Source organism: Dipodomys merriami, unplaced genomic scaffold, assembly GCF_024711535.1.
Source record: "Dipodomys merriami isolate MVZ:Mamm:240054 unplaced genomic scaffold, mDipMer1.0.p SCAF_14, whole genome shotgun sequence".
Classification (NCBI taxonomy): domain Eukaryota; kingdom Metazoa; phylum Chordata; class Mammalia; order Rodentia; family Heteromyidae; genus Dipodomys; species Dipodomys merriami.
Window position 1 is genome coordinate 2,241,757 of NW_027202715.1, and position 24,646 is coordinate 2,266,402.

Consider the following 24,646-nt stretch of genomic DNA (forward strand, 5'->3'; position numbering starts at 1 on the left):
TTAGATTCCATTAATCTGGGACAGCTTTTCCTTGCTCTTCAGTTTTTCCTTTTGACTGGTAACATTTGTTTGTTTTTGCCTGTCTTACTGGGCCTGGGCTCTGTTCAGTTTCTTGAGCACTCTACCACTTGAGTCAGATGCCACCTCTGGCTTTTTTGAGTAGTTTATTGGAGATAAAAGTCTCACTGAGTTTCCTGCCCAGGCTGGCTTTGAATCACGATCCTCAGGTCTCAGCCTCTTAAGTAGCCTCAGGTCTCAGCCTCTTAAGTAGCTAGGATTACAGGTGTGAGCCATTAGGGCCTGGCTGGTAACATCTTGTTGGTAACATTCACATAATGATTCACCATTTTGCCTATTGAATACTTTGTGTCTGGCTTCTATTACTTAATGTTTCCTAGGTCCATGTTGTATCATGAGTCAGTACTTAATTTCTATTTCCAAATAACATTCTATTGTGTTTGTTCACTCATTTATATGTTGAAGGACATTCAGATGATTTCTGCTTTTTGGCTACTGTGTATAATACTAGTAAACACATTCATGTACAAATAACTTTGAATATGTTTTCAATTATTTTCAGAATGAAAGAGTGGAATTGTTCCATTATATGTTAGCTCCATATTTAAGTTTGGAATAAGATCCAAACTTTTTTCTATAGTGGCTTCATCATTTACATTCCTACTAGCAAAGGAAGAAGGGACCAACTCAGCCACATCCTCATAAATACCTGCTTTTTTTTTCTTTTACAATATAGCTATTATGAGTATGAAGTGTATCTCATTACATTTTTTGATTTGCATTTCCTTCCTGCCTAAAAATGTTGAGCATCATGTGCTTATTGGCTATCTGAAGTATTTAAGTCTTTTGCACAGTTTTGCATTGGCTGTCACTTTGCTGAGTTGTAAATTCTTGACATACTCTGGATACTAGACCTTTACTATCTATATGACTTTTAAATATTTTCTTTTTTTGTGTTGGCTTTCCACTTTCTCGATAATGTCTCATGATTCACAAAAGCTTTTAATATTGGTACAGTAAAAGTTATCTACTTTTCTTTTATTGCTTCTGATTTTCATGTTGTATCTAATGTTCTCCAAGGTGACAGCTACCCTTATCTTCTGTAAGTTCTACAATGTTAGCTCCTAAGTTTCTGATTCATTGTGAGTTAATTTTTATATATGTGATGTAGAAGGCTCAACTCCATTCTTCTGGATGTAGATACCCAAGGAATCCCACATCATTTGTTGAAGAGACAATGTTTTCACACTGATTAAGCTTGGCCCACTTGTTGAAAATCTATTTATTATAAATGTGTGGTTTATTTATGGGCTCTCAATTGTATTTTACTATTTATCTACCTATCTTTATTCCAGTACATTGTTAGTGTTTTTTTGTTTTAAGAAATAAGGATAAAATGATTAGGACATAAAATTTACCAATGTAACTATTTAAAGTATAGATATCTTAGGTTCTGTTTATTTTTCTTCATTTTTTCTTCATTTCTTTCTTTTTTTTGGTCGGTCATGGGACTAGAACTCTCGGCTTGGGCGCTATCCCTGAGCTTTTCAGCTCAAGGCAAGTGCTTTACCTCCTCATTCTTTTTTGCTGTCTGCTTTGGATTGAATAATGTCAACTAAACTATTTTCATGTTCACCAATACTTTCTACTACTTACCTAAATCTGCTGGTTGAACATCTCTAGTGATTTTATACCTCAGTTATAATCTTCTTTATTGATTTTTCTGTTAGCTCATACATGATTCTCCTCCTTGTGTTTAGCTGTTTGGCTGAGAAAGGGTTGATTTAAAGTATCTGAGTGTTACATAAGATGTCTGTGCTTTTTTGAGGATATTGGGCCATGCTTTTTTATTTCTATACATGCATCATTTCTTCTTCAAAAATAGGCATTGTATATTATGATGTAGTAGATGGAAATCAGATGTGTCGCTGCTTAATATAAGCTGGGGTTGTTTTAAGTCTTTCATGAGATTGTAGAGAATGCAAAAAGCTGATTGACAGTTTGTGCCAGCATAATCATTAGTCTGGGAAAAATGTAGTTTCAAAGTTTCCTACTCTAACATTTTTGATCTGTGTTTTTTGGCCATGACAATTTGAAAATGTACATTGTATTTAGACTATCCCTCATTTTGAGTTAGACTCATGTTTCCTAATGACTAGATCCACATATATCTATTTATATTCTACATTAAAATTTAGTATTTTTATTTTTTAAAAATTTAGGCTTATTCTTTATTCACCGTACTACTTTCTCCAGCAACAGGTTAGTTGATTCCCATTGTCTTCGAAATATTTACTTAAATGGTCAAGCTTAGACTATATAAAAAAGTGATCTTATAATCATCCCTGCAGAAAACAAACATATCTGGAGTTCAAGATCTGTTACCATTATGAGTTAAATTTACATGTAGCATGATGTCCAAGTCAATGTGCAATGCCATAAATTCTGAAATGTATATAACTTAGTGATCTACATCCATCAATCCTAATAGTTCTTTTATGACCACCTTCCTTTAAAAAAAAAACCAAAATATGAACTAGTAGTTCAGAAGTGCAGGTAAATTGAGTCACCATTATGCACTTCAGCATAATTCAGTATTTAATAATCAGTAGACTAATTTTTATTGCTTAGTACTTTATGACACTGTTCAGTATAAAGTGAAAAATAAATGCACTAAATATTGCTATATCTTATTTTGTATAAAATACTATGTATGATAATATAAAGAAAGACTATCACAATTTATTTGTTCCTGCTGATAAACCCTCATACTTTACAGTTTTATCACTTTCCTCAAGGTTGTTGTATCTTTTTTCATGTGCATCAGTGTATTCCAAGTGCTCCATATCACTGCCAACTTTTGTGATGTCAGTTTTTTTAAAATTCTTACTCATTTAAGTAGGTATTTTTAGTATCCCACTGTAGTTGCATGTCCCTAATACTAAGTTAAATTTTGTGTGTGTGCATATGTAGACAGATAGATAGATAGATAGCCTGTGGTTTTTTTTTTTTCCTGCTAATACTGGGGCCTGAACTCAGAGCATTAAACTCTCATTCAATTTTTTTCATTCACAGCTGGTACTCTACCACTTGAGCCACACCTCCACTTCTGGATTTTTGCTGGTAACTGGAGTCTCTCAGTTTTTTTCTGGCTGGGAGTTCTAAACCATGATTCTCAGATCTCAGCCTCCTATAAGTAGCTAGGATTATAGGTATAAGCCACCAGTTTCCAGCAGTGTTATACGTATTTCTACAGGAAGTATCTGTTTAGGACTTTTGTCCACTTTTAATTGGGTTGTCATTTTATTTAAATCTGCAGTAGCTCATATTATCTAAATATGAAACCTTTGTTAGTGTGGTAGTCTGAGTTCAAGATGATTCAAATGAATTTTGTCACCAGATAGTCATATGTTTATAAATCCAGCCTCCTCCCACTCTGAATCCAGGTTGGTCTGTTTGACCAATAGAGCTACCTGATGATGTATGACATCTGAGGCCTGGTTATTAAAGGCACCTTGCTTTGCTGGGATTAAGTCAAAAGCCATTTGAACAAAATATTCCAGTAAGCCTGTTGAAGAAACGATGAGAGGAGGATCTGAGGCCTTTTACCATCAGGCTGTACTATCATACCAGACATTTTAGTGAGCCATTTAGTTAGTTAGGGTTCATTTTAGTGACTCTGGTCCCTAGTTAAGATGGGTGGCAAAGTTCCTAGCCAACACATAACTGTAATGTCATGAAAGGCTCAAATTGTTCTCTACTTTTTGATTGACAGAAGACAGAGATGTAAAAAATGATGATTACTATTTTAAGATACTGTTGAATTTATGTTATTCAGCAATAGACAACAAATATAAACAAATATGTTTTAAAATATTTTGTGAGTCTGTGACTTATTTTGATAGTCCTATTTTTTCTTTTATTTTCATGAAGTCCAATTAATAAAAATTTTCTTTAATGGTTAATTCTTTCAGTATGCTAATAAATTATTACAAATTTCTAATCTATAAAAATATTCTCTTCTACTTCCATTTAGAAGACTATATTTACATATTTTATATTTAGGTCTGGTGAGGTGAGGGATAAGAACTTAGTCTCATTATTTCTTCCAGTTAAGACATGCTTTTCTAAAGTTCTGAAATAACTTTCTAACAGAAGTCAACAGACTTCTGTTATCTAGAGCTAAATACATTTATCTTTAGAAACTCAAAATATCTGATTGATAGAAAAATCTAATAAAGAACATAGTATTACTATTTAAAGTAAGATGCCCTTTATAAAACTGAGGATTTCAGGTCATTTTAATCTGAGCATTTGTAAATATTTTAATATTAATGTCTCCTTCCAGGTTTGGTGGAATAGGCCCATAATCTTAGTTTCTTGGGAGGCTGAGATAGGACAGAGAGTCTGTGATTAACCTGAATAATTTACTGAGATTGCCTCAAAATAAGATACAAAAAGGCTGAGTATGTGAATAAGCATTAGTGTTTTCCTTATCATGTACAAGGCCCTTGGTTCAGTCTCCAGTACTACAAGAATTGTTACTATTTCTTTGTGTTGCTGAAGTATGTTCTAATCCCCCACATAGTATTTGAGAATGTAAAAATATAATCTCATACTACAATAGTAATATGCTTCTGGAAAACGAAATATGGTATATCATTTCCAAATGGCAACTAGGGTTAGGGCAAGGAGGGGAGCAAAAAATTAGAAAGAGAAAAACCATCAATTTTCCCATGCAATTAATGCTCATACTTCATTACCTAGTTGGTGCATAGATGCCAAAGCTTTGGTAAGATATTAATCTTAAACAAACACATTATTCCCAATCAAACAGAAAATGTTGCACAGTTAAAATGTGTTACTCTTGTTCCCTATCCCAAACCTGAACTTGCAGAAAAGGTAGTATTTGGGTGTATGTCAGATAAAAATTAAATTCAGGTTATTTTCAATTCAGAAGTTTATTATTTCTCCTTCTGGTTCAGATTTTCTTCCAAATTTTTCACATGAATTACTGTGCAACACACTGAGGAAGGTGAATGCTTAAGATAGTGTAAATCTCACTCTGCCAGAAAGCAATTCTCTTTTCAGTCCCAATTCTAACCACCTTAGTTCTGAGCACAATTCTAAATACCTAGAATACAAATGCTTTCTTATTTCATTAACTAGTAGCTTCAGAGAAAATGATACAAATGAAGATGTTTAAAAAATAAATGATGTGACTAAGGCAGTAATAAAAATTCAAAATATCCACTGAAATGAAGTTAATTTCAGAGAAATGATGTAACTATTGAAATGATTTAAGTCTCCTGATAAAGTACTACAAAAATTCTAGAAACATGAAATCAGCTCTAATATTCTACTACATTATACTTGTATATTTGTTTCAAATCATTTCTGAGTCATCATTGTTGATTATTTCCTAACTAAACCTAAAATTTCATTCTGAATTTTGCCCCCTCAAATAGATCAATGCCAAAGAAAAACAGTCCTGAGGCTCAGCAGTAACTACTGCTGAGCTTTTTCGGCCCAAGGATGATGCTTTATCATTTGAGCCATACCTCTACTTCTGGTTTCTGCGGGTTAATTGGAGATAAAAGTCTCTTGGATTTGTCTGTCCTAGCTGGCTGAACTGCAATCTTTATATCTCAGCCACTTTAGTATCTGAGTAGCTAGGATTATAGGCATGAACTACCACTGCCCAGTTACCAATCTTGGCTTTAAACACACAGGTTATAAAAGGCTTCTCTATCTTTACTTAAAACAATTTCAAGTACAATTTACAAATCAATATAATAATTTTACCTTTCCCATTTGGAAAAAATAGAACAAGACAAAAAAAATGATTTAACTTGAATGAGGATCAAACCCCTTGATTTGTACTATACTAGTAACTATCATCCGACAAGAAACTCATAAGATAAAGAGTTTAAAAATCAGTTTTGAAACCAAACATTTATAGGTATCCATTGAATACCACTAACCATTAAAGATATATCAAGAGTATAAAAATTATATTTTGGATATTCTATGCCAAGTACCATACTACTTTGTTCTTTCATTATCTTGTTAAGTCCTCACAGCAACTCTATAGGTAGGTGGCACTTATTATCTGCACTTAACAGATAAGAAACTCTGGTTTAGAGAAGTCAATTAAGAAGCCTAAGATGACATAGGTTTTCTCTCTCTCTCTCTCTCTCTCTCTCTCTCTCTCTCTCTCTCTCTCTCTCTCTCTCTCTCTCTCTCTCTCTCTCCTTCCTTCCTTCCTTCCTTTTCTTCCTTTCTATTTTTGGTGCTAATCCTGGGGGTTGAACTCAGGGCCTGTCTGCTGTCACTGAGTTTTTTTTTTTTTTTTTGCTCAAGGCTAGTGTTCTACCACTTGAGTGATAGTTCCACTTCCAGACAAAGTTCTTAAGTGGCATGGCAATCTAAAGTTTGACTCCAAGGCCCATGTTACATTCTATGAATTGCACAGGGACACAGGGTATCTATATTGTTAGTAATTTCTGAAAATGTTTATGAAAATAAAGTATTTTTGAAGCAAAACATAGTTAACTATTGTATAGTATTATCACTTATCAGGTAACTTAAGTACACTTTTTTATGTCTTTGTAAATTCAAAGCCATACTTCAATCATTTTTCAAAAGGCACATCACCTCAAAAATAGGTTCTTTTATGTTTTTATCTAATACTAATTACTGTGTAATTAGAAGAGCTTTTTATTCAAATAAATTTAGGTTAGACTTTTTGATAATGCATTATGACAAACACAAATAAATGAAGCAAGGACTATCCTCATAGACTGTCTGTAGATGTTCAGGGTATAATGAGAACTTCTTTACTGGGATAGTTTTTATAGAACCTTCTTTATTTATATGGCCTTAAAACATGCTAAAGTGTGTTAAGTATATGAGAGAGGAAGTTAGTCTGGAACAAAGTCCTCCTAGACCAAAGTAAATTTCAAATCTGCTTTATGATGAAAAAGCTAAATATGAAATGTCAGAAATGAAATGGTCAATCACATTATGCTTTCAAATCAACAATGATCACTTAAATGGGATTAGTGTATCTCAAATTTAAACACAATATGATCTAAAATAAAAATGTATTTTAAAATATCTTAATAGGAATCTGAGTATGTGAGGTAATCAAGTAAATGACACCTTCCTTTGAAGCATTTAGTTGTTACATTATCGGTTCTTTTGTCAACTTGAATAATAAAACACATAGGTTAAATGAGAAGACTTTAGTAGTGGTGGAACTTGAGAGACTGGAAAGAGACATTGTGGATACTCCTCACAGCAACAGAATGGGTATCTAGAATCAGTAATAAGCTGCATCTGAAGAACAGCACTCTATGTTACCAGGCCTTTGATTCTGGCCTTTCCACAGGTAACAGAAACTTGGCATGCACAGGAGTACTGCATGGAAGCAAGCATGAAAGACCTCTTCTATGAAGTAACTGCTTTTTGGCCTTTGGGTGCTTAAGGGGGTAATACCAGTATCACCCAAGTGAGTGGTATTTATAGAACCTGACAGACGTAAACAGCCCCTTCACTATCTATTCTAATAAAAAAGTTTTTTTATTGTAACAATTATTCACAAGCTATCCTTAAGAATACAGTAAAATTTGATTTAAAATGCTTAATATTTAACTTTAGTACTTAATAAAACAGTTTCTGTATACTATATTCAGTTAGCTTTTTTTAAGATTCCAAAAACCATAACAGATGTGGAAGACTGACAATATTGAATACTTCACAAATGTGTCTCCTTGTACAGGGGCTGTGCTACTAATCTGTCTGTATCACTCCAAGTTTAGTATATAGGCTGTCAAAGTAAGCAACATGAAACTTGATTTTGAATTTCTGAGCAACCAAAAATATTACCTTCAACAGTGAAACCCTAAAAAAGACTGGTGCTTTATGAGCTATACTGGTTGGTTATTCAATGCTGAAAATTCCAGAGACTTCCCAGCTAGTACTTAACAATAATTCCCACTGCTCTCTAGTGAGGAGCTGTATAGGAGGCAAGTCATCTTAAACTCTTCCAGTCTTAAATCATATAATTATTAAAGAACAGTAAGAGTTTTTATGGGGCTGGGAAGGTGGCTCAGTGGTAGAGCGCTTGCCTTGCATGCATGAGGCCCTGGGTTTGATTCCTCAGCACCACATAAGCAAAAAGAAAAAAGCCGGAAGTGGTGCTGTGGTTCAAGTGGTAGAGCGCTAGCCTTGAGCTGAAGAGCTGAGGGACAGCGCCCAGGCCCAGAGTTCAGGCCCCACGACTGGACCCCCCCACCCAAAAAAAAAAAAGTTTTTAGCTACCTCCTATAGTCCTAATATAGAGAATTGGAAGTGGTTGTCTTCAAGCATTGTCCTTCCCTCCCTCCCTACCTCTTCTCTCCTTACCTCATTCTTTCCCATTCCTCCTCTCCTCCCCTCCTTTCTCTTCCCTCCCCTCCTCTCCTCTCCTCTCCTGTGTGTGGTACAAGGATTGGTTCCCAGGGCTTGGCTCATATGAGAAGAGTGCTCTATCATTTTATTATTATTATTTTTTTTTGTCAGTCGTGGGCCTAAACTCTGGGCCTGGGCACTGTCCCTCAGCTCTTCTGCTCAAGGCTAGCACTCTACCACTTGAGCCACAGCGCCACTTCCAGCTTTTTTTTCTTTTTGCTTATGTGGTGCTGAGGAATTGAACCCATGGCCTCAGGCATGCAAGGCAAGCACTCTACCACTGAGCCACCTTCCCAGCCAGAGTGCTCTATCATTAAGCTACATCTCCAGTCATGTTTTACTCTCATTAGTAAATGCTATATCCTTTGTGCCATAGCTATTCCAAAATAGAATCCTTTGTATTTGAGATATTGGTAGTAGCATAATCAATAAATTATCTTGACTTAATTGTAAAAGTGTATTAAGATGGTTTCAAAACACAATTAATGATAATCGTATTTAAAAGATAATTTATTCTACCAATAACAAGTGACTGGTTTGGGCTTGGTTTAGGAGCTAAAAAAGTACAGCCCATTTTAAAAATAAAAGTGTTTAGGGCTTAAGCTAGGAACAGTAGGTCAAGCCTATAATCCTATCTACTCGAGAAGTAAAGATCTCAGGATCATGGTTCAAAGTCTAGGAAAAATGTGAGACTCCATCTCAACCAATGGCTGGAAATGGTGGCATGTGCATTCATCATAGCTACATGGGGAAACACAAATAGAGGTATCTTGGTTCAGACCAGCCCCAATTAAAAGCAAGATCCTATCTTGAAAATAATCAATGAACAAAGGGCTGGCTGAGTGGTTCAAGTTGCAGAGTACCTACCTAGTAAGTGTGAAGCACTAAATCCAGATCCCAATATTGCCCCCAAAAGCCCTCTAAGAACTTAGAAAAAGGGGCTGGGAAGGTGGCTCAGTGGTAGAGCACTTGCCTTGCATGCATGAGGCCTTGGGTTCGATTCCTCAGCACCACATAAGCAAAAAGAAAAAAGCTAGAAGTGGCACTGTGGCTCAAGTAGTAGAGGCTAGCCTTGAGCTGAAGAGCTGAGGGACAGTGCCCAGGCCCAGAGTTGAAGCCCCACAACCGGGCCCAAAAAGAAAAAAAAAAAGAAAAAGAAAAAGAAAGAACTTAGAAAAAAATGTACTGTAAAAATAAAGAGCACCCGTGGTCTTCATTAATTATATCATTAATTGTTTCAAACTTAAAGATGTTTCTAATTCAGTTTAATTTATATTTTGATTAAGACTGCCAACTATAAAAATACAAGGGTAATTTTTAAATGAATAAATTTAAATAATTTATAAACTATAATGAAAGAGTCCAGACTTCTAAAGATCAATTTTAAAAGTACTTGTTAGGAGAGCCCTTCAAAACCTCCTCGGCCATCCTGTAACTACATATTCTTTGCATGGCTTTCTCCATGCTTTTCTAAGCTAAAGTCCTTGATTAGCTTAAAAGAGAAAAAGATGAAGTCTTTCTAATGTTCCATCTATTTCCTCATAAGCCATTTTATTCAGAGATGTGCAACTAAATAACTGCCCTTCTGCATTTATTATGGAAGGAATTTCAAAAGAAAAAAGATCTGTTAATATTTTTTGTGCATCTGCCACTATTAAGGCTTGAACACAGGGCCTGGGTGCTGTAACATTTTGGTCAAGACTGGTGCTCTAGCACTTGAGCCATAGCTTCATTGCTGGTCTTTTTGGAGGAAAAAAGAGTCTCATGGACTTTCCTGATTGGACTGGCTTCAAAATGTAATAATCCTCAGATCTGAGTCTCCTTAGTATCTTGTTTTTTGTTTTTTGTTTTTTTGGGTCCGTCATGGGGCCTGAACTCTGGGCCTGGGCGCTGTCCCTCAGCTCTTCAGCTCAAGGCTAGCACTATACCACTTGAGCCACAGCACCACTTCCAGCTTTTTTCTTTTTGCTTATGTGGTGCTGAGGAATCGAACCCAGGGCCTCAGGCATGCAAGGCATGTGTTCTACCACTGAGCCACTTCCAAGCCCCCTCCTTAGTATATTGGATTACAGGTGCCTGGCCAGACCTGTTAAATTTTGTTGTTGTTGTTGTTGGTCATAGGGCCTGAACTCTGGGCCTGGGCCCTGTCCCTCAGCTCTTCAGCTCAAGGCTAACACTATACCACTTGAGCCATATCACCACTTCTGGCTTTTTCTGTTTATGTGGTGCTGAGGAATCAAACCCAGGGCCTCATGCATGCAAGGCAAGCACTCTACCACTGAGCCACCTTCCCAGCCCCCAAATCTGTAAATTTTAAGTAATTATTGTCTCACATTCCTATTATCATGTAAGTAAGAATATGATATCCTAAATAGATAAGATTATTCAAATGACCCAATTTATTAATTTTCAATACAGTGACCAAAACTAAGTTTCTTGATCCTATGTAACAGCTAGTGTTTAAAAAACTTTCTTTTAAATTATGCTGAATTCTATACTCTCAAGGACTGTGTACTGCTTGAACTGTCATATTAGAGATAACATAAGTTAATTTAAAATGACAAGAGCTGGATTACTCTGAAGAGAGCAGGGAAGGACATGAGCATGCACTGAACTTTGCCTCTGAAGCACGACTATGATTCCAGAGCACTAATGAACTTAAAGCACATGCTGCCAAGTCAGTACCTGCCAGAAATCCTGATCAGAAGATGAGAAAAAGAAAAAAAAAAAAACACAAAAAAACGGACAGTTTGATTATATGAACAAAAACTCTCAAATCAAATATGTGTATCACAAACATTACATATGAAAGAATAATTAAAATCTGTAAGAATATCACAGAACACCTGTAAAAAAAACAAGGAACACATACAAATGTTTCAGATATTACCTGTTAGTCACAATAAAAGAAAATATTCCAACAATTCAATTCCTAACCTCCTCAGCATGAAAACGTATGTATTTGAAAAGCTTCATAATTCCTTTTTTTTTTTTGGTCAGTCATGGGGCTTGAACTCTGGTCCTGAACGTTTTTGTCCCTGAGCTCTTCAACTCAAGGCTAACGCTCTACCACTTGAGCTACAGCACCACTTCTGGTTTTCTGGTGGTTAATTGGAGATAAGAGTCTCAGGGATTTTCCTGCCCAGGCTGGCTTTGAACCACCATCCTCAGATCTCAGCCTCCTGAGTAGCTAGGATTATAGGCATGAGCCACCAGCTCCTGGCAAGCTTCATATTTCTATGAAAAGAAAATGCATGAAAAATTATATTTCATGATGAAAAGGTAACAAACACTTTATTTTTTAATGGGTAGTCAAAGCATTTCTTTAAGATTCCCTATCAAAATACCTCATGATTTTATGGTATAATATTTTCCAGCTTTGTAGCAAATTGGTTGCTTTGCTACTCACATTAATTTATAAACAACCAAATTTGGATGACTTCAGAGGATTAATAACTACTCGAAGAGTTAAGAGTGATTACTTGAAAACAGATATCCTCCAGAATTAAGTGCTGTCAACACAGGCTATGAAAACCAGTCATCATGTAGGCTGGCATTTGAGGAAGCAGTTTAGGTCAGCTAATTTAGCAGGGTACCAGTCCAAAATATCTTACCAAATATCAAATAGTTTTAAAGATTTTTTTCAATAAATAAACTTTGGTGGCTGTGAAAAATAATGACCTAATCTTACCATAACTTTCAAAGCAAGTGTAGCACTATTACAAAAGTCTTGACTGAAATATAGATGCTATAAGCAAGCTAAAAGTCTACAGTTGAGATTGATGTGTCAGAGGCTGAAAGGATATTCTTGTATACAGGTGAGATGAATTGCTGTGAACGCAGGTCAGTTCAGATAGGAGAAATCCAACCAGAGGTCTCTTTTTGATTAATGAACTAGCTATTTAACACAGAAAGAGCAAAAGGAGATTTTTCAATCAGAAGAAGCTGATTAAACTGGGAAGGAAAGACCATGAAAGACAATGATTATGTGCAGGGTATGTTGTTCTGCAGCATATGAACCAAGAAAGATAATACATGTAATGGCATATAATACCTTTCATAAACGGAATAATGGCTCCTGGTCATGCAAAATAGCTACCGTTAGTAGAGCCAGATGCTTTACCTACTGTCTCAATTATAGTGAAAAGTTAATTGACACTTGAGGTTAACTGTTCTCTTGCCCAAGGTTACCAGCAGACATGCAGCACAACCCATATTTGAATGAAAACATGATTACCTCCAAAGTCCACACTCTTCTAATCTTGCTCTTATATGCTACATACACACAAAGTTGTATTCCTATAGACAATTCAGCATTTATAACATTTACTAATTACTTATATACAGCTGTCAAATATTGAGATGCTCAGAATGGAAAACATTCCAGACACCAAAACTAGATTTTTTTAAAAAGGAATAGCATGTGGATAAAGAACCGAAGTTGCTAATTTGTTAGTAGTAAGAAAATTAAGAAAAGCATTTGAAAGCAATTTAAAGAACTAAAGAGTTGAAAACCAGATGGGAAAATCTGTGACTAAGAAAAAAATGGAAAATTATTATAACAAGGGTCAAAAAGTTGACATTTTGGGGGAGGGTACTAGGGATTGAACCCAGGGCCTCCCCCATGCTAAGCACTTGTCCTACCAGAGCCACACACTCAGCACAAAGGTTTTCCTGTAACACTGAACCAGCATTTGAGTTCACTATGGTAATTTTATTCTAAGCCTTTCTTCAGCTAAAGATTGATTATAAGGAGCAACTCCATTCAAATATTACATTTGCAGATAATCTGAAAGAGAAAATACATCATTTTCTTTATAAGAGAAAGAATATACTAGTCTGATTTTAATCAACAGAGATCCAATTTTTCAAATACAAATGACAGTGCTCTCTTTTTATTTAAAAGTGATGGCTTCGATAAAAAAGAAATATGTAGCATTTTTCAAAATGCCAACTGATGCTCATGGTATATGATGGAATAATGAAACAAACAGGGAATTTAACATTCTGATTTCTAAATTCAGTTATTAGTATATCTGTATACTTCACATTTTCTTTCTTTAAAATAAACGTAAATGTGGTTTGCCACTTATTATGGGTTTCTAGATGTTCTCTATCAAACCAGAAAAAATTGGAACTGGGCATACAGGAAGTAAGGAAGAGACAGAAGGAAATCCTGGAAAAACTTCGAAACAATCAAACACTAGAGTTTGTACTCTTTTTTTTTTTTTCTTTCCCGGTTGTGGGCCTGAACTCTGGGCACTGTCCCTGTCAAGGCTAGTGGTCTACTACTTGAGCCACAGCACCACTTCTGGCTTTTTCTACTTATATGGTGCTGAGGAATCAGAAACCCAGGGCCTCAGGCATGCAAGGCAAGCACTCTACCACTGAGCCACCTTCCCAGCCCTACACTCTAGATTACACAACATTTTAAAGGCAGATAGAAAGAATTTTCTTAAATTTCCTATCAGAAAAAAGTTTATAAAGATATAAATCAGAGGTAAGTATGGTATAAAAATCTTATTAAGGATGGTTAACTCTAAAACAATACCTCAACAATGTATATAGTGGAAATCAATATAGAATCTTAATGAAGATTCTGGCCAAAAGATTCAAGATGCACAACATAAGATAGATGAATGGGGCATTGACTGCTTCTCCAATGCTCAGGGCTGAGCTGGCTGGCTTTAGGTCACTGGCTCAATTCTATACTTCCTAATGTGAGACTACCATTCCTCTTTTCCACAATCTGTTTTTCTGGAACCACAAAGACAACTTTCATTCACTTGACTTTCATACCAGTCATATTTGCAAATATTACACAATGAAATTTCTAAATCTTGCCTTCCTTAGTCTAATTTCCAAACTTTTTCTTCCTTATTCTAATTTCCAAATTTTAAGCTTCTGTGAAAAAAAAATGCAATGCCTACTTTCCAAATACAGGAAGACTGCCATTTTTGTACAGCTAGGTGGTACTTAAATACTTGTATGTTTTATTGCATTTTAGTTTGCTAACTCATAAAAATAACTGGCAATATAAAATAAAAATATTAATGATAAGAAACATAGAGCTCATCAACTTACTACAAATGAGAAAAAAAGATGAAGCTTTCCAAATTTTTAGCATTAAATGGAAGTAGTTACTGAGTCACATCAGGAAAGCAAATAAAGTATTCGACACATGAGTTATCACAGGGAGTTCATATGTGGGGAAGCTTCAGGATGGAAATTCCTCTCACAACTTGTAAATCTGCTGCTCAGCTTGCATGTTTTCAACTTCTTTGCATGTTTTTAGATATACAAAAGATGTCTAAATTCTCCTGCTGTTCTGTATTCCTGCAGTGACTAAAAAAGTTATTTGTTAAATTGACTGCTATCTTATTGACTTGGATCAGATCACCAAGGAATACATATAGACAGGCACACTTTTTAAATTAAAAGTTATCAAATATTTATTGGCTATCTCCTATGTGTTAAGCTATGTCTGTGGGACTCTGAGGGACACAAAGACAGGTAAACCAGGGCCCTGAGCTGCCAGAGACTCTGAAATTTGACCCTGACATCAGGGCCCGAAGTAACCTCTCCCATGTATATAAGCACAAACGAAGGCATGGCTGTCCCACAACAGAGCTAGGTCTCTGAACCCTGATCTCTTAACTCATAGTTCAATGCCCTTTATTTTAGCATATGTGATGCCAAAAAGAGCATATCCATAGATAGAAATAATTTAGGCACTGTGCCACCTTATGGATAAGGTACTTTTAAGGTAGGTAGCCTTGGCTGAGATTGCTCAAATCTGAAGGCAGTCATTCATTCTTTTCATTGTGCAAAATTAACACTTACTGCTTCCTGTTACCAGGGAATACAATTTTGTGCAGCTGTGATAATAGGCACATTACTGCAAGTCAGTTCCTTCTAGCCTTGACTCTATCCATCTTAACTATCCCAAGTTCCTGCCTTTCCCACCCACTCCATGACTTTACTTCTGATTGCTTTCTCCTTATACCTTGCAGAGCCACTCCTGGCTCCTTCTTTCTGATGTGCTTTCTTCCAACTTTTAAAAATTGACCCTTTCCTTCTTTTCTCCTTGCCTCCTTCCCCTTTTCCTTTCCCTCCCACCTGTCCTCTTTCCTTTCTTTTCCTTTCCTTTCCAACCCCCTGTAAAGATTTTTTGGGGGGGAGGATTTACCCTTAAAGGGAAAATCATTTAACTGATAGTTTTATGAGATAATTGAAAGTTTCACTTTCTATACATAAGAATGACTAATATTATTTACTCAGGTACAAAATAGAGAAGTGAAAGCTTAAAATAGTCTTCAAAATTATTGGAATTAAAAATTTGGACTATTATTCAGGATTATTATAAAAGTACTTATAAGGATCACCATCATATTATAGATTAAGATAAAGCTATTAAGATTAAGATTATTAGTAATAAAAGATTATTGCTATAAAGGAGGAGGGTGCAATGCTTGGTAAGAAATGTACGCATTATCCTGCCCATGTAATTGTAACCCCTCTGTACAGTATGTTCACAAATAAAATTAAATTAAATTAAAAAAAAGAAGAAAAAAAAATTTGAGGAAGGTTAAAATTAGGTATTTTACCATTTTATTATTTTATAGAATACTTTATTAGTGTTTATAATAAAATCCATGTAAATATGATCTTATATATTTAATACAGTTATCCATGTGCAAATGGCAAAACTGTAATGTTTCTAGATCAATATGGCTTCTAACTCTTGTATAATGCCATCTCAACATGACAAACTGATACTTTAATTTACAAAGTTGAAAGCACAGTTAAAGTTTCCATAAATACAATATATATGCATATTGATATAAAAGACCAATAATAGCATAAATGTGTGTTGTATAAGAAATTCAAACATAATAGTGAGTATGTGGGGATACCTATTAACCATTATGGTGACTATTGAATTAACATTCAAAAGTGAACAAGCAATGAATTAAGCCTTCACATATAGGGCTGACAATCCATGAAAGTTACCACATAGTAAAATATATAAAAGGGACTTCTGCTAAAGTCTTTCTATGGGAGGATTTGAAGAAGGGACAGATCTTCTACCCTAAACATGTTTATTTATTTATTTTGTTGGTAGCAGGGGTTGAACTCTGGGCCTGGGTGCTGCCCCTGAGCTCTTCAGCTCAAGGCAAGCACTCTACCACTCCAGCCACAGAAACACTTCTGGTTTTCTGGTTGTTAATTGGAGATAAGAGTAGCACGAACTTTCCTGTCTGGGCTGGCTTCAAACCACAATCCTCAGATCTCAGCCTCCTAAGTAGCTAAGATTATAGGCGTGAGCCACTGGTGCCTGGTATATGTTTATTTTTTAATAGGCTAACCAGATATCCTGATATCTCTCACATATAAATCTAGAGGAACTTGAAAATCTTAGTAAAACAACAGGATATGTATTTGTCATAGTTTGCTCACCTTCCCATCAAAGCGTTTTACTATGTATTGATCCAACCCCAAGTCTGAAAAAGAAAAAAAAATAGCCACTCATTATAAATTCAATTAAACATATAAAATGATAGCTTTCAGCATTGTTTCTAATCATTTAATTAAATGTACTAGCTAATGTAGCTACTATCTGTGCAAAGGACACAGGAATAAACATTTTGCCCTACTTTCAGACTCCAAGTGTAAGTGCTAACACCATGACATCACCTCTAATTAAGGTCAGGGATAGTATTTTAATCTGAATGCATGATAATTTTTTTTGTACCAGGTTAAAAGAAAGAAAAATACCAAAAGAACCTTTACAATAGCACATCTAAGCAGACAAACAGACCATCTTAATACTACTTAAAAGATTTTTATTTTATTTATTTATTTTTTTGTTCTGGTCGTGGGGCCTGAACTCTGGGCCTGGGCGCTGTCCCTCAGTCTTCAGCTCAAGGCTAGCGCTCTACCACTTGAACCACAGCGCCACTTCTGGCTTTTTTCTTTTTGCTTATGTGGTGCTGAGGAATCGAACCCAGGGCTTCAGGCATGCAAGGCAAGCGCTCTACCACTGAGCCACCTTCCCAGCCCGAGTTCTTTTTTTTTAATGTTGGTACTAGAGTTTGAATTCAGGGACTCTTGCTTTCATTTGGCTTTCTCGTTCAAAGGTTGATGCTCTGCTACTTGAGCCATATCTCCACTTCTGGCCTTTTGCTGGTTAATTGGAAATAAGAGTCTCATGGATTTTCCTGCTTTGGCTGGCTTTGAACCACGGTCCTCAGATCTCAACCTCATAGTAGCTAGGGTTACAGGTATGAACTACCAGTGCCTTTAAAAGTTGGGTTAAGTAATAAATATTTATTTGGGAATATCTAAATCTGAATTCTGAGTACTGTGAATGACATAAATATATTTTCTGATTAAGTGCCCTTGAGGACAGGGACTTTTTCTCTTTATATATTGCTTTAACTCTAGCACTTAGAACAGTGCTTGAACAATAAATGTTCACAAAACAATAAACAGAAAATCTCCATCTTGAAGAATCACAATTTGTTAAGAAGGCTGGGAGGTAGCTAAGTAACAGTGCTTGTCTATCAAGTACAAGACCCTGAGTTCTATCCTCAATTGTCTTCCTCCCCTAATAATATCATTTTGTTATAAAGACATAGGTGTAATAATTACTATTACTAAGAAATATACAATTAGTTCAGTAAGAAGTATTTGGAGGATAGAGAAAGCAGAAATGAGTTCCTAATTCTGTTTTTATCTCCTTATGCTTTCTTTTTTTTCTATTATCACCACATCTGTGCTAGCTCAAGCATGAATACAGTACCCACAGTATTATAATCAGATTAGCATTGCTCCCAGATGAGATTTTTTTGTATTTCTCCTTGCACATTTGATTATACATTGTCCTGATCTTAAGTATACGACATCTTCCAAAGGCTTGACTTCAGCAAACAAAACTAATGACTACAGAAGAAAATAGGTAAGCTGAAAAAGAGAAGAAAATTTTTAAAAAGAAAAGAATTCTGATTTGAAGCCTCATAACATTCAATAAGGCATCAACTTTAGGGGCTTATGTCATGTTATTAAAATTGGTTCAGCAATCTTCAAAAAAAAATACAACAAGTTTCTATGATAAAAAGAACAGAGAACGGGAAAGTCATAGACACTTAGAACTAGCTGGCTTCTTCAATATACAGTCAAAAGAAGAGGATAAGGCAGCTTCCCATACTACTTGCTAGAAAATTATAGAAAGGCAGTGATTAATCCAAGAAGTTTAATAGATTACAGGATCTTTTCCCATTCACAAATAGGAAAGACACTTTTTTAAAAAGTAGCAAACCTTTTTACTTCAGAACTGAAGAGAGACAAAGTGAAAGGTCTTGCCAAGTGTTTCAAACAAGATGAATGCAGACCTATTACATCCAGAGAAAAGAAAGTTTGTGAAATTTTAGAACAAAGACAAAACTACTCAAGCTTTCCAGAAAATAAAATGTCTTAGGTCTTTATGATGGAATAAGCATTAGATTACAATCAGATGCCCAAAAATATCCAATTAAAATGAAATACATGCCAGGCACGATGACTCATGCCTGTAATCCTAGCTACTCAGGAAGCTGAGATCTGAGGATCTCAGTTCGAAGCCAGCCTGGGCAGGAAAGTCTGTGAGACCCTTATCTCTAGTAAACTACTCTGAAAAAGCCAGAAGTAGTGTTGTGGCTCAGGTAGTGAAGTGCTAGCCTTGTATAAAACAAGCTCAGGGACAGAGCCCAGGATCAGAGTTCAAGCTGTAAAAGGAAATAAAAAAGTAAACAAATAAATGAAAGAAACTTAAGATATTCAATATTGCAAAAAGAAAGCAGGAAGAGGTGGGAAAAACATTAAAAAGGGGGAAAAGAAGAAAATGGTAATCTAAATAAAAAGATAAAAATAATTATATTAAATATAAATAATCTAAATTCATTAACTAAAAAGTAGATACTACCACTTAGATAAAAAATATCTGACTACATGTTGTCCATAAAGGCATGTTTTAAATATAATTTTATAGATAGGTTAAAAGTAACAGAATAGAAATAGATTATGTCATGAAAAAGCTATTCAAGACAGAGAAAAGCCAGACATGGTTATACATAGCTATATTCCTAGTACTTGGCAAGCTGTGGCAATAGAATACTGAATGTGTGACCAGCCTGGGCTACATAATGAGAACCTGTCTCAAAAAAAAAGAAGTGGCTACACAAATATGAGACTATAAAGACTTCAGAACACAAGAATGTCAGCAGGGATTAATAGGGTTAATTATGTAAATACAAAAGGTCAATCCATCAAAGATGCAACAAATGACAGTAATCTTGAACTATGTGCAACTGTTAAGGAAGTTTCAAAACATATAAAGCAAGTCACATAGAACTAAAAGGAGAATTAGGCAAATCTTCAATTAAGGTAAAAAACACTCTTTTCTCAACAAGTGATAAAAGAAAGTAGACTGAAAATCAGCAAATGAAAGACAGAAAACACCGGGGGGTGGTGGCTCATGCCTGTAATCCTAGCTACTCAGGAGGCTGAGATCTGAGGATTGCAGTTCCATGCCAGCCTCTGCAGGAAAGTCTGTGAGACTCTTATCTCCAATAAACCACTCAGAAACCCAGAAGTGGTGCTGTGGTTCAAGTGGTAGAGCACTCAGCTTGAGCTGAAGAGCTGAGGGACAGCTCCCAGGTCCACAGTTCCAGCCCCATGACTAACAAAACAACAACAAGAAAAGAAAGACACAAAGCAGCAGATGACTGGTTACCTGAAGTGTAGAGGTGAGTGAAAAAAGGGAAAGAAGGACTACAAACAGTAATAAGAAAAACTTTGGAATAATAAACATCTTCGTTATGTAAACTGTGTGACTAATGTGGAAAAATTCATCAAACATTTTGTAAGCATGTGATTATTTTAATTATACCACAATAAAACAGTTAAAAGGACACATTATAAACTGAGAATTGTAATTGAAAGTGTTCTTACTGGCTTTTCTTTATTGGTGGTACTGGGTTTTGAACACAGGTCCTTGGGTTTGGCTTGCTTTGCCCTGCTAGCACTCTAATACTTGAGCAATACCACCAACTTGGCTTTTTGCTGGTTAACTGGGGATAGAGTTTTGGAAACTGTTCTGCCAAGGCTGGCCTTAAATCCCAATCTTCAACTGTCAGCTCCCTGAGTAACTAGGATTAAAGGCAGGAACCACTAGGACCTGGTTACCAAGAACTTCTACACATTAAAAATTACCATAGAAAAAATATAGTCCCTAGAAGAGAAAAAGATAACTGTAATGCATATAACAGATGTCAGTTGAGAATACAGAAACTATTTTCACTTTTAATAAAAAATTAAAAAATAAGCAGAGAACACAAACTAACAATGCTAGAAGAGGGCAATATGATTAGTTAATGACATGCACAGATGATACGGCTTAATAATTGTTAATGAAATGACGAGTAAAAGCTACAATCAATTACTACCAGCTGAGGATACAGCTTAGTGGTTAGAAGGTGTGCTTAGCATGTATGATATCCTGTGTTAAATCTCCGGCACTAAAATAATAAAAATGAAAATAATAAAAAATTAAGTCTGATAATACCATGTGACCTTCTTTCACCTGCTTACAATTAAAATTGTTTGAAACCAAGCCCTCCTAGTATTAAACCAGTTTGCCAAGAAAACAATATAGCAACATAAATCACTAAACATGTCATCTCTGCCAAAATGTGGCATCTGGTCCAAGCTGAAGCAATTTTTCTGCATGGAGAAGTATTCACAGTGGTGTTTGGGATGTTTCACCATTCTTCTTTTATTTAAAGGGCAAACTGAGAACATGGATTGCCACAGTAGATACTTGAATGAATTCAGAATGTACAAGTTGTGAATGACAAACTTTAAGATATTTTGTAATTAGATAAAACCCCTTTTCTATGAATCACACAAAATATACATATTATAGAATCTATGATATATAATTAAATTATACTCTAACAGATTATAATAAGTATCTAGAACAATACAGGTATTATCTTTTTGTTTGTTTTTGGTCGGTTATGGGGCTTGAACTCTGGGCCTGGGCACTGTCCCTCAGCTCTTCAGCTCAAGGCTAGTGCTCTACCACTTGAGCCACAGCGCCACTTCCAGTTTTCTGCTGGTTAACTGGAGATAAAGAGTCTCACAGAGTTTCCTGCCCAGGTTGCCTTTGAACTGCCTTCCTCAGATCTCAGCCTCCTGAGTAACTAGGATTACAGACGTGAGCCATGGGGCCCAGCTAAAGGGTATTATCTTAATCTTAAATGTTAAAGCTTCTTTTCCTCTAGTCAGAGTCTAGAGTTGGAATGATACTACCTATTACTTTCTATCACCTTTTATGGTCTATAACCACCTATATCTTGGCCATTACTGAGTGTTTATTTTCACATAATCACACACAAATAGCTCAGTGTCATGTTTTGGCAACATCTCTTTCCTATCTAACTTTGGGGTGTAGGTTTGATACTTGGAATTGGAATATTAAAGGTCATCAAAATTATGATGGTTCTTTAATCTGAGCTATAATGATAACAGATAACCTAAACTTGCTATTTTTCTCTAGATGAAACTATCATGGCTGTTATTAGTATACAGAAACATGATTGATTTTCTTTTTTTTTTTTTTTTTTTGGTCCAGTCGTGGGGCCTGAATTCTGGGCCTGAGCACCGTCCCTCAGCACTTCAGTTCAAGGCTAGCGCTCTACCACTTGAGCCACAGCGCCACTTCCGGCTTTTTTTTCTTTTTGCTTATGTGGTGCTGAGGAATCGAACCCAAGGCCTCATGCATGTAAGACAAGCACTCTACCACTGAGCCACCTTCCCAGCCCACATAATTGATTTTCATGTACAGATCTTGTATTCTTGTGACCTTGATGAATGCACTCATTAGTTTGGGGAATTTCTTTTTTCTTTATTTGTTTTTGGTAGATTTCTCAGGACTTTTCAGACAATTATGCCATCTACAAATAGAAACAGTTTTGTTTCTTCCCTTCCAATCTATGTCTTTTATTTCCCTTATTGCCTTATTGAACTTTCCAATATTACCTTCAATAACAGTGATGAGAGATGATAGTTTTCCTTTGTTCTTAGTCTTAGGGAAGATTTAAAGAGTTTCACCATTAAATACAATTTTAGCTGAAGATTTTTTTTTTTTTTTTTTTTTTGTTGGTCGTGGGGCTTGAACTCTGGGCCTGGCCACTGTCCCTCAGCTCTTCAGCTCAAGGCTAGCGCTCTACCACTTGAGCTACAGCGCCACTTCCAGTTTTCTGGTGGTTTATTGGAGATAGGAGTCTCACGGTCTCTCCTGCCCGGGCTGGCTTTGAACCGAGATCCTCAGATCTCAGCCTCCTGAGTAGCTAGGATTATAGGCGTGAGCCACCAGCACCTGGCTAGCTGAAGATTTTTGTAGATTATTACACTGGAAGAAGTTTTCTTCAATTTCTAATTTTGTAAAAATTTTTATCATTAATGGATATTGGATTTCACCAAATGATATTTTTTCCTGCATAAGTGGTAAGATCATGCTTTTTTTTTTTTTTTTCCCTCAGACTGTTATTTGCAGGAAAAGGGGTCTACTTTAGTTTTCCAATATAAAATGCCAGTCCTAGGGCTTCAACTCAGGGCCTGGGCACTGTCCCTGAGCTTCTTTTGCTCAAGGCTAGCACTCTACCACTTGAGGCACAGCGCCATTTCCAGCCTTTTCTGTTTATATGGTATTGAGGAATCAAACCCAGGGCTCCCTGCATGCTCGGCAAGCACTCTACCACTAAGCCACATTCCCAGCTCTAATTCTTCTTAAAACAAACAAAAAAGAGCACTAGCGAGAGTGGACAGTTATTTCGATAGCTACATAAGAACTGAGAACTAATTTAGTTTGGTCTTCTTATTTGACTTCAACTTATATTATTTTCCCCCTTAACTCTAGTTCACCAATAACTCAGTACCAGGTTAATCCAAAGGCAGCCCATCCAATCACTGCAGGTTTCCAGACAATGACAGAATGGAGCTGTCTTTATTTTTTTTTTTCTTCTTCTTTTTTTTGGCTAGTCCTGGGGCTTGAACTCAGGGCTTGGGCACTGTCCCTGAGCTTCTTTTGTTCAAGGCTAGTGTTCTACCACTTCAGGCCACAGTGCCACTTTGGGCCTTTTCTGTTTATGTGGTACTGAGGAATTGAACCCAGGGCTTCATGTATGCTAGGCAACCACTCTACTATTAAGCTACATTCCCAGCCCCTGAGTATATGCTTTGTTTTAGACACTGTTTTTATGACACTGTTTTTATGGTGGTTGTTTTTTTTTTTGCCAGTCATGGGGCTTGAACTCAGGGCCTGGGTGCTGCCCTGAGCTTCTTTCGCTCAAGGCTAGCACTCTACCACTTGAGCCACAGCACTACTTCTGGCCTTTTCTGTTTATATGGTACTGAGGAATTGAACCCAGGGCTTCATGCATGCTAGGCAAGCACTCTACCACTAAACCACATTCCCAGCCTAGACACTGTTCTTAAAGTACATTATTATCTTAGGCAGTCATTTAGTAAGCATGTAGAACAGAAGCTGGTTAATAACTGTTGTCAGATCAAATCTAGTCAGTCCATTGTTTATTCTTTTCCCTTATAGTTCTTGAGCTAAGAATAATGTTTACCATTTTGTCTTTTGGTCTATGAAACCTTAAATATTTACTATCTGGATTTTATTTTATTTTATTTTATTTTTGGTCGGTCGTGGGACTTGAACTCTGGGCTTGGGTGCTGTCCCTGTGCTCTTCAGCTCAAGGTGAGCGCTCTACTGCTTGAGCCACAGCACCACTTCTGGTTTTTCTAGTGGTTTTTATTGGAAATAAGAGTCTCACAGACTTTCCTGCCTGGGCTGGCTTTGAACCGTGATCGTCAGATCACAGCCTCCTAAGTAGCTAGGATTACAGGCGTGAGCCACCAGCACCCGGCTAGATTTTTATTTTTTATACTGGGTTTGAGCTGAAGGTTCTGTGTTTGCTAGACAAACATTCTATCACTTGAATCATCTGGTTAAGCCCTTTCTGTTTTTTATTATTTATTAGATAAGATGTTTGTGCTTGTACCAGGGGCCGTCCCAGACCATGATCCTACTACCTATGTTTGTTTTCTGCACAGATAGCATTAC

The 24,646-nt window shown here is 36.1% G+C and overlaps 1 protein-coding gene across 1 annotated transcript in view; it reads right to left on the reverse strand.

The window, feature by feature from the left end:
• Positions 1-24,646, reverse strand: part of Micu1 (mitochondrial calcium uptake 1) — a 152,409-nt gene that overhangs the window by 87,600 nt on the left and 40,163 nt on the right. The window contains exon 5 of the mRNA XM_070020528.1: positions 16,933-16,976. Coding sequence (XP_069876629.1) covers positions 16,933-16,976 — 44 coding nt within the window. The remainder of the gene's footprint in view (positions 1-16,932; positions 16,977-24,646) is intronic.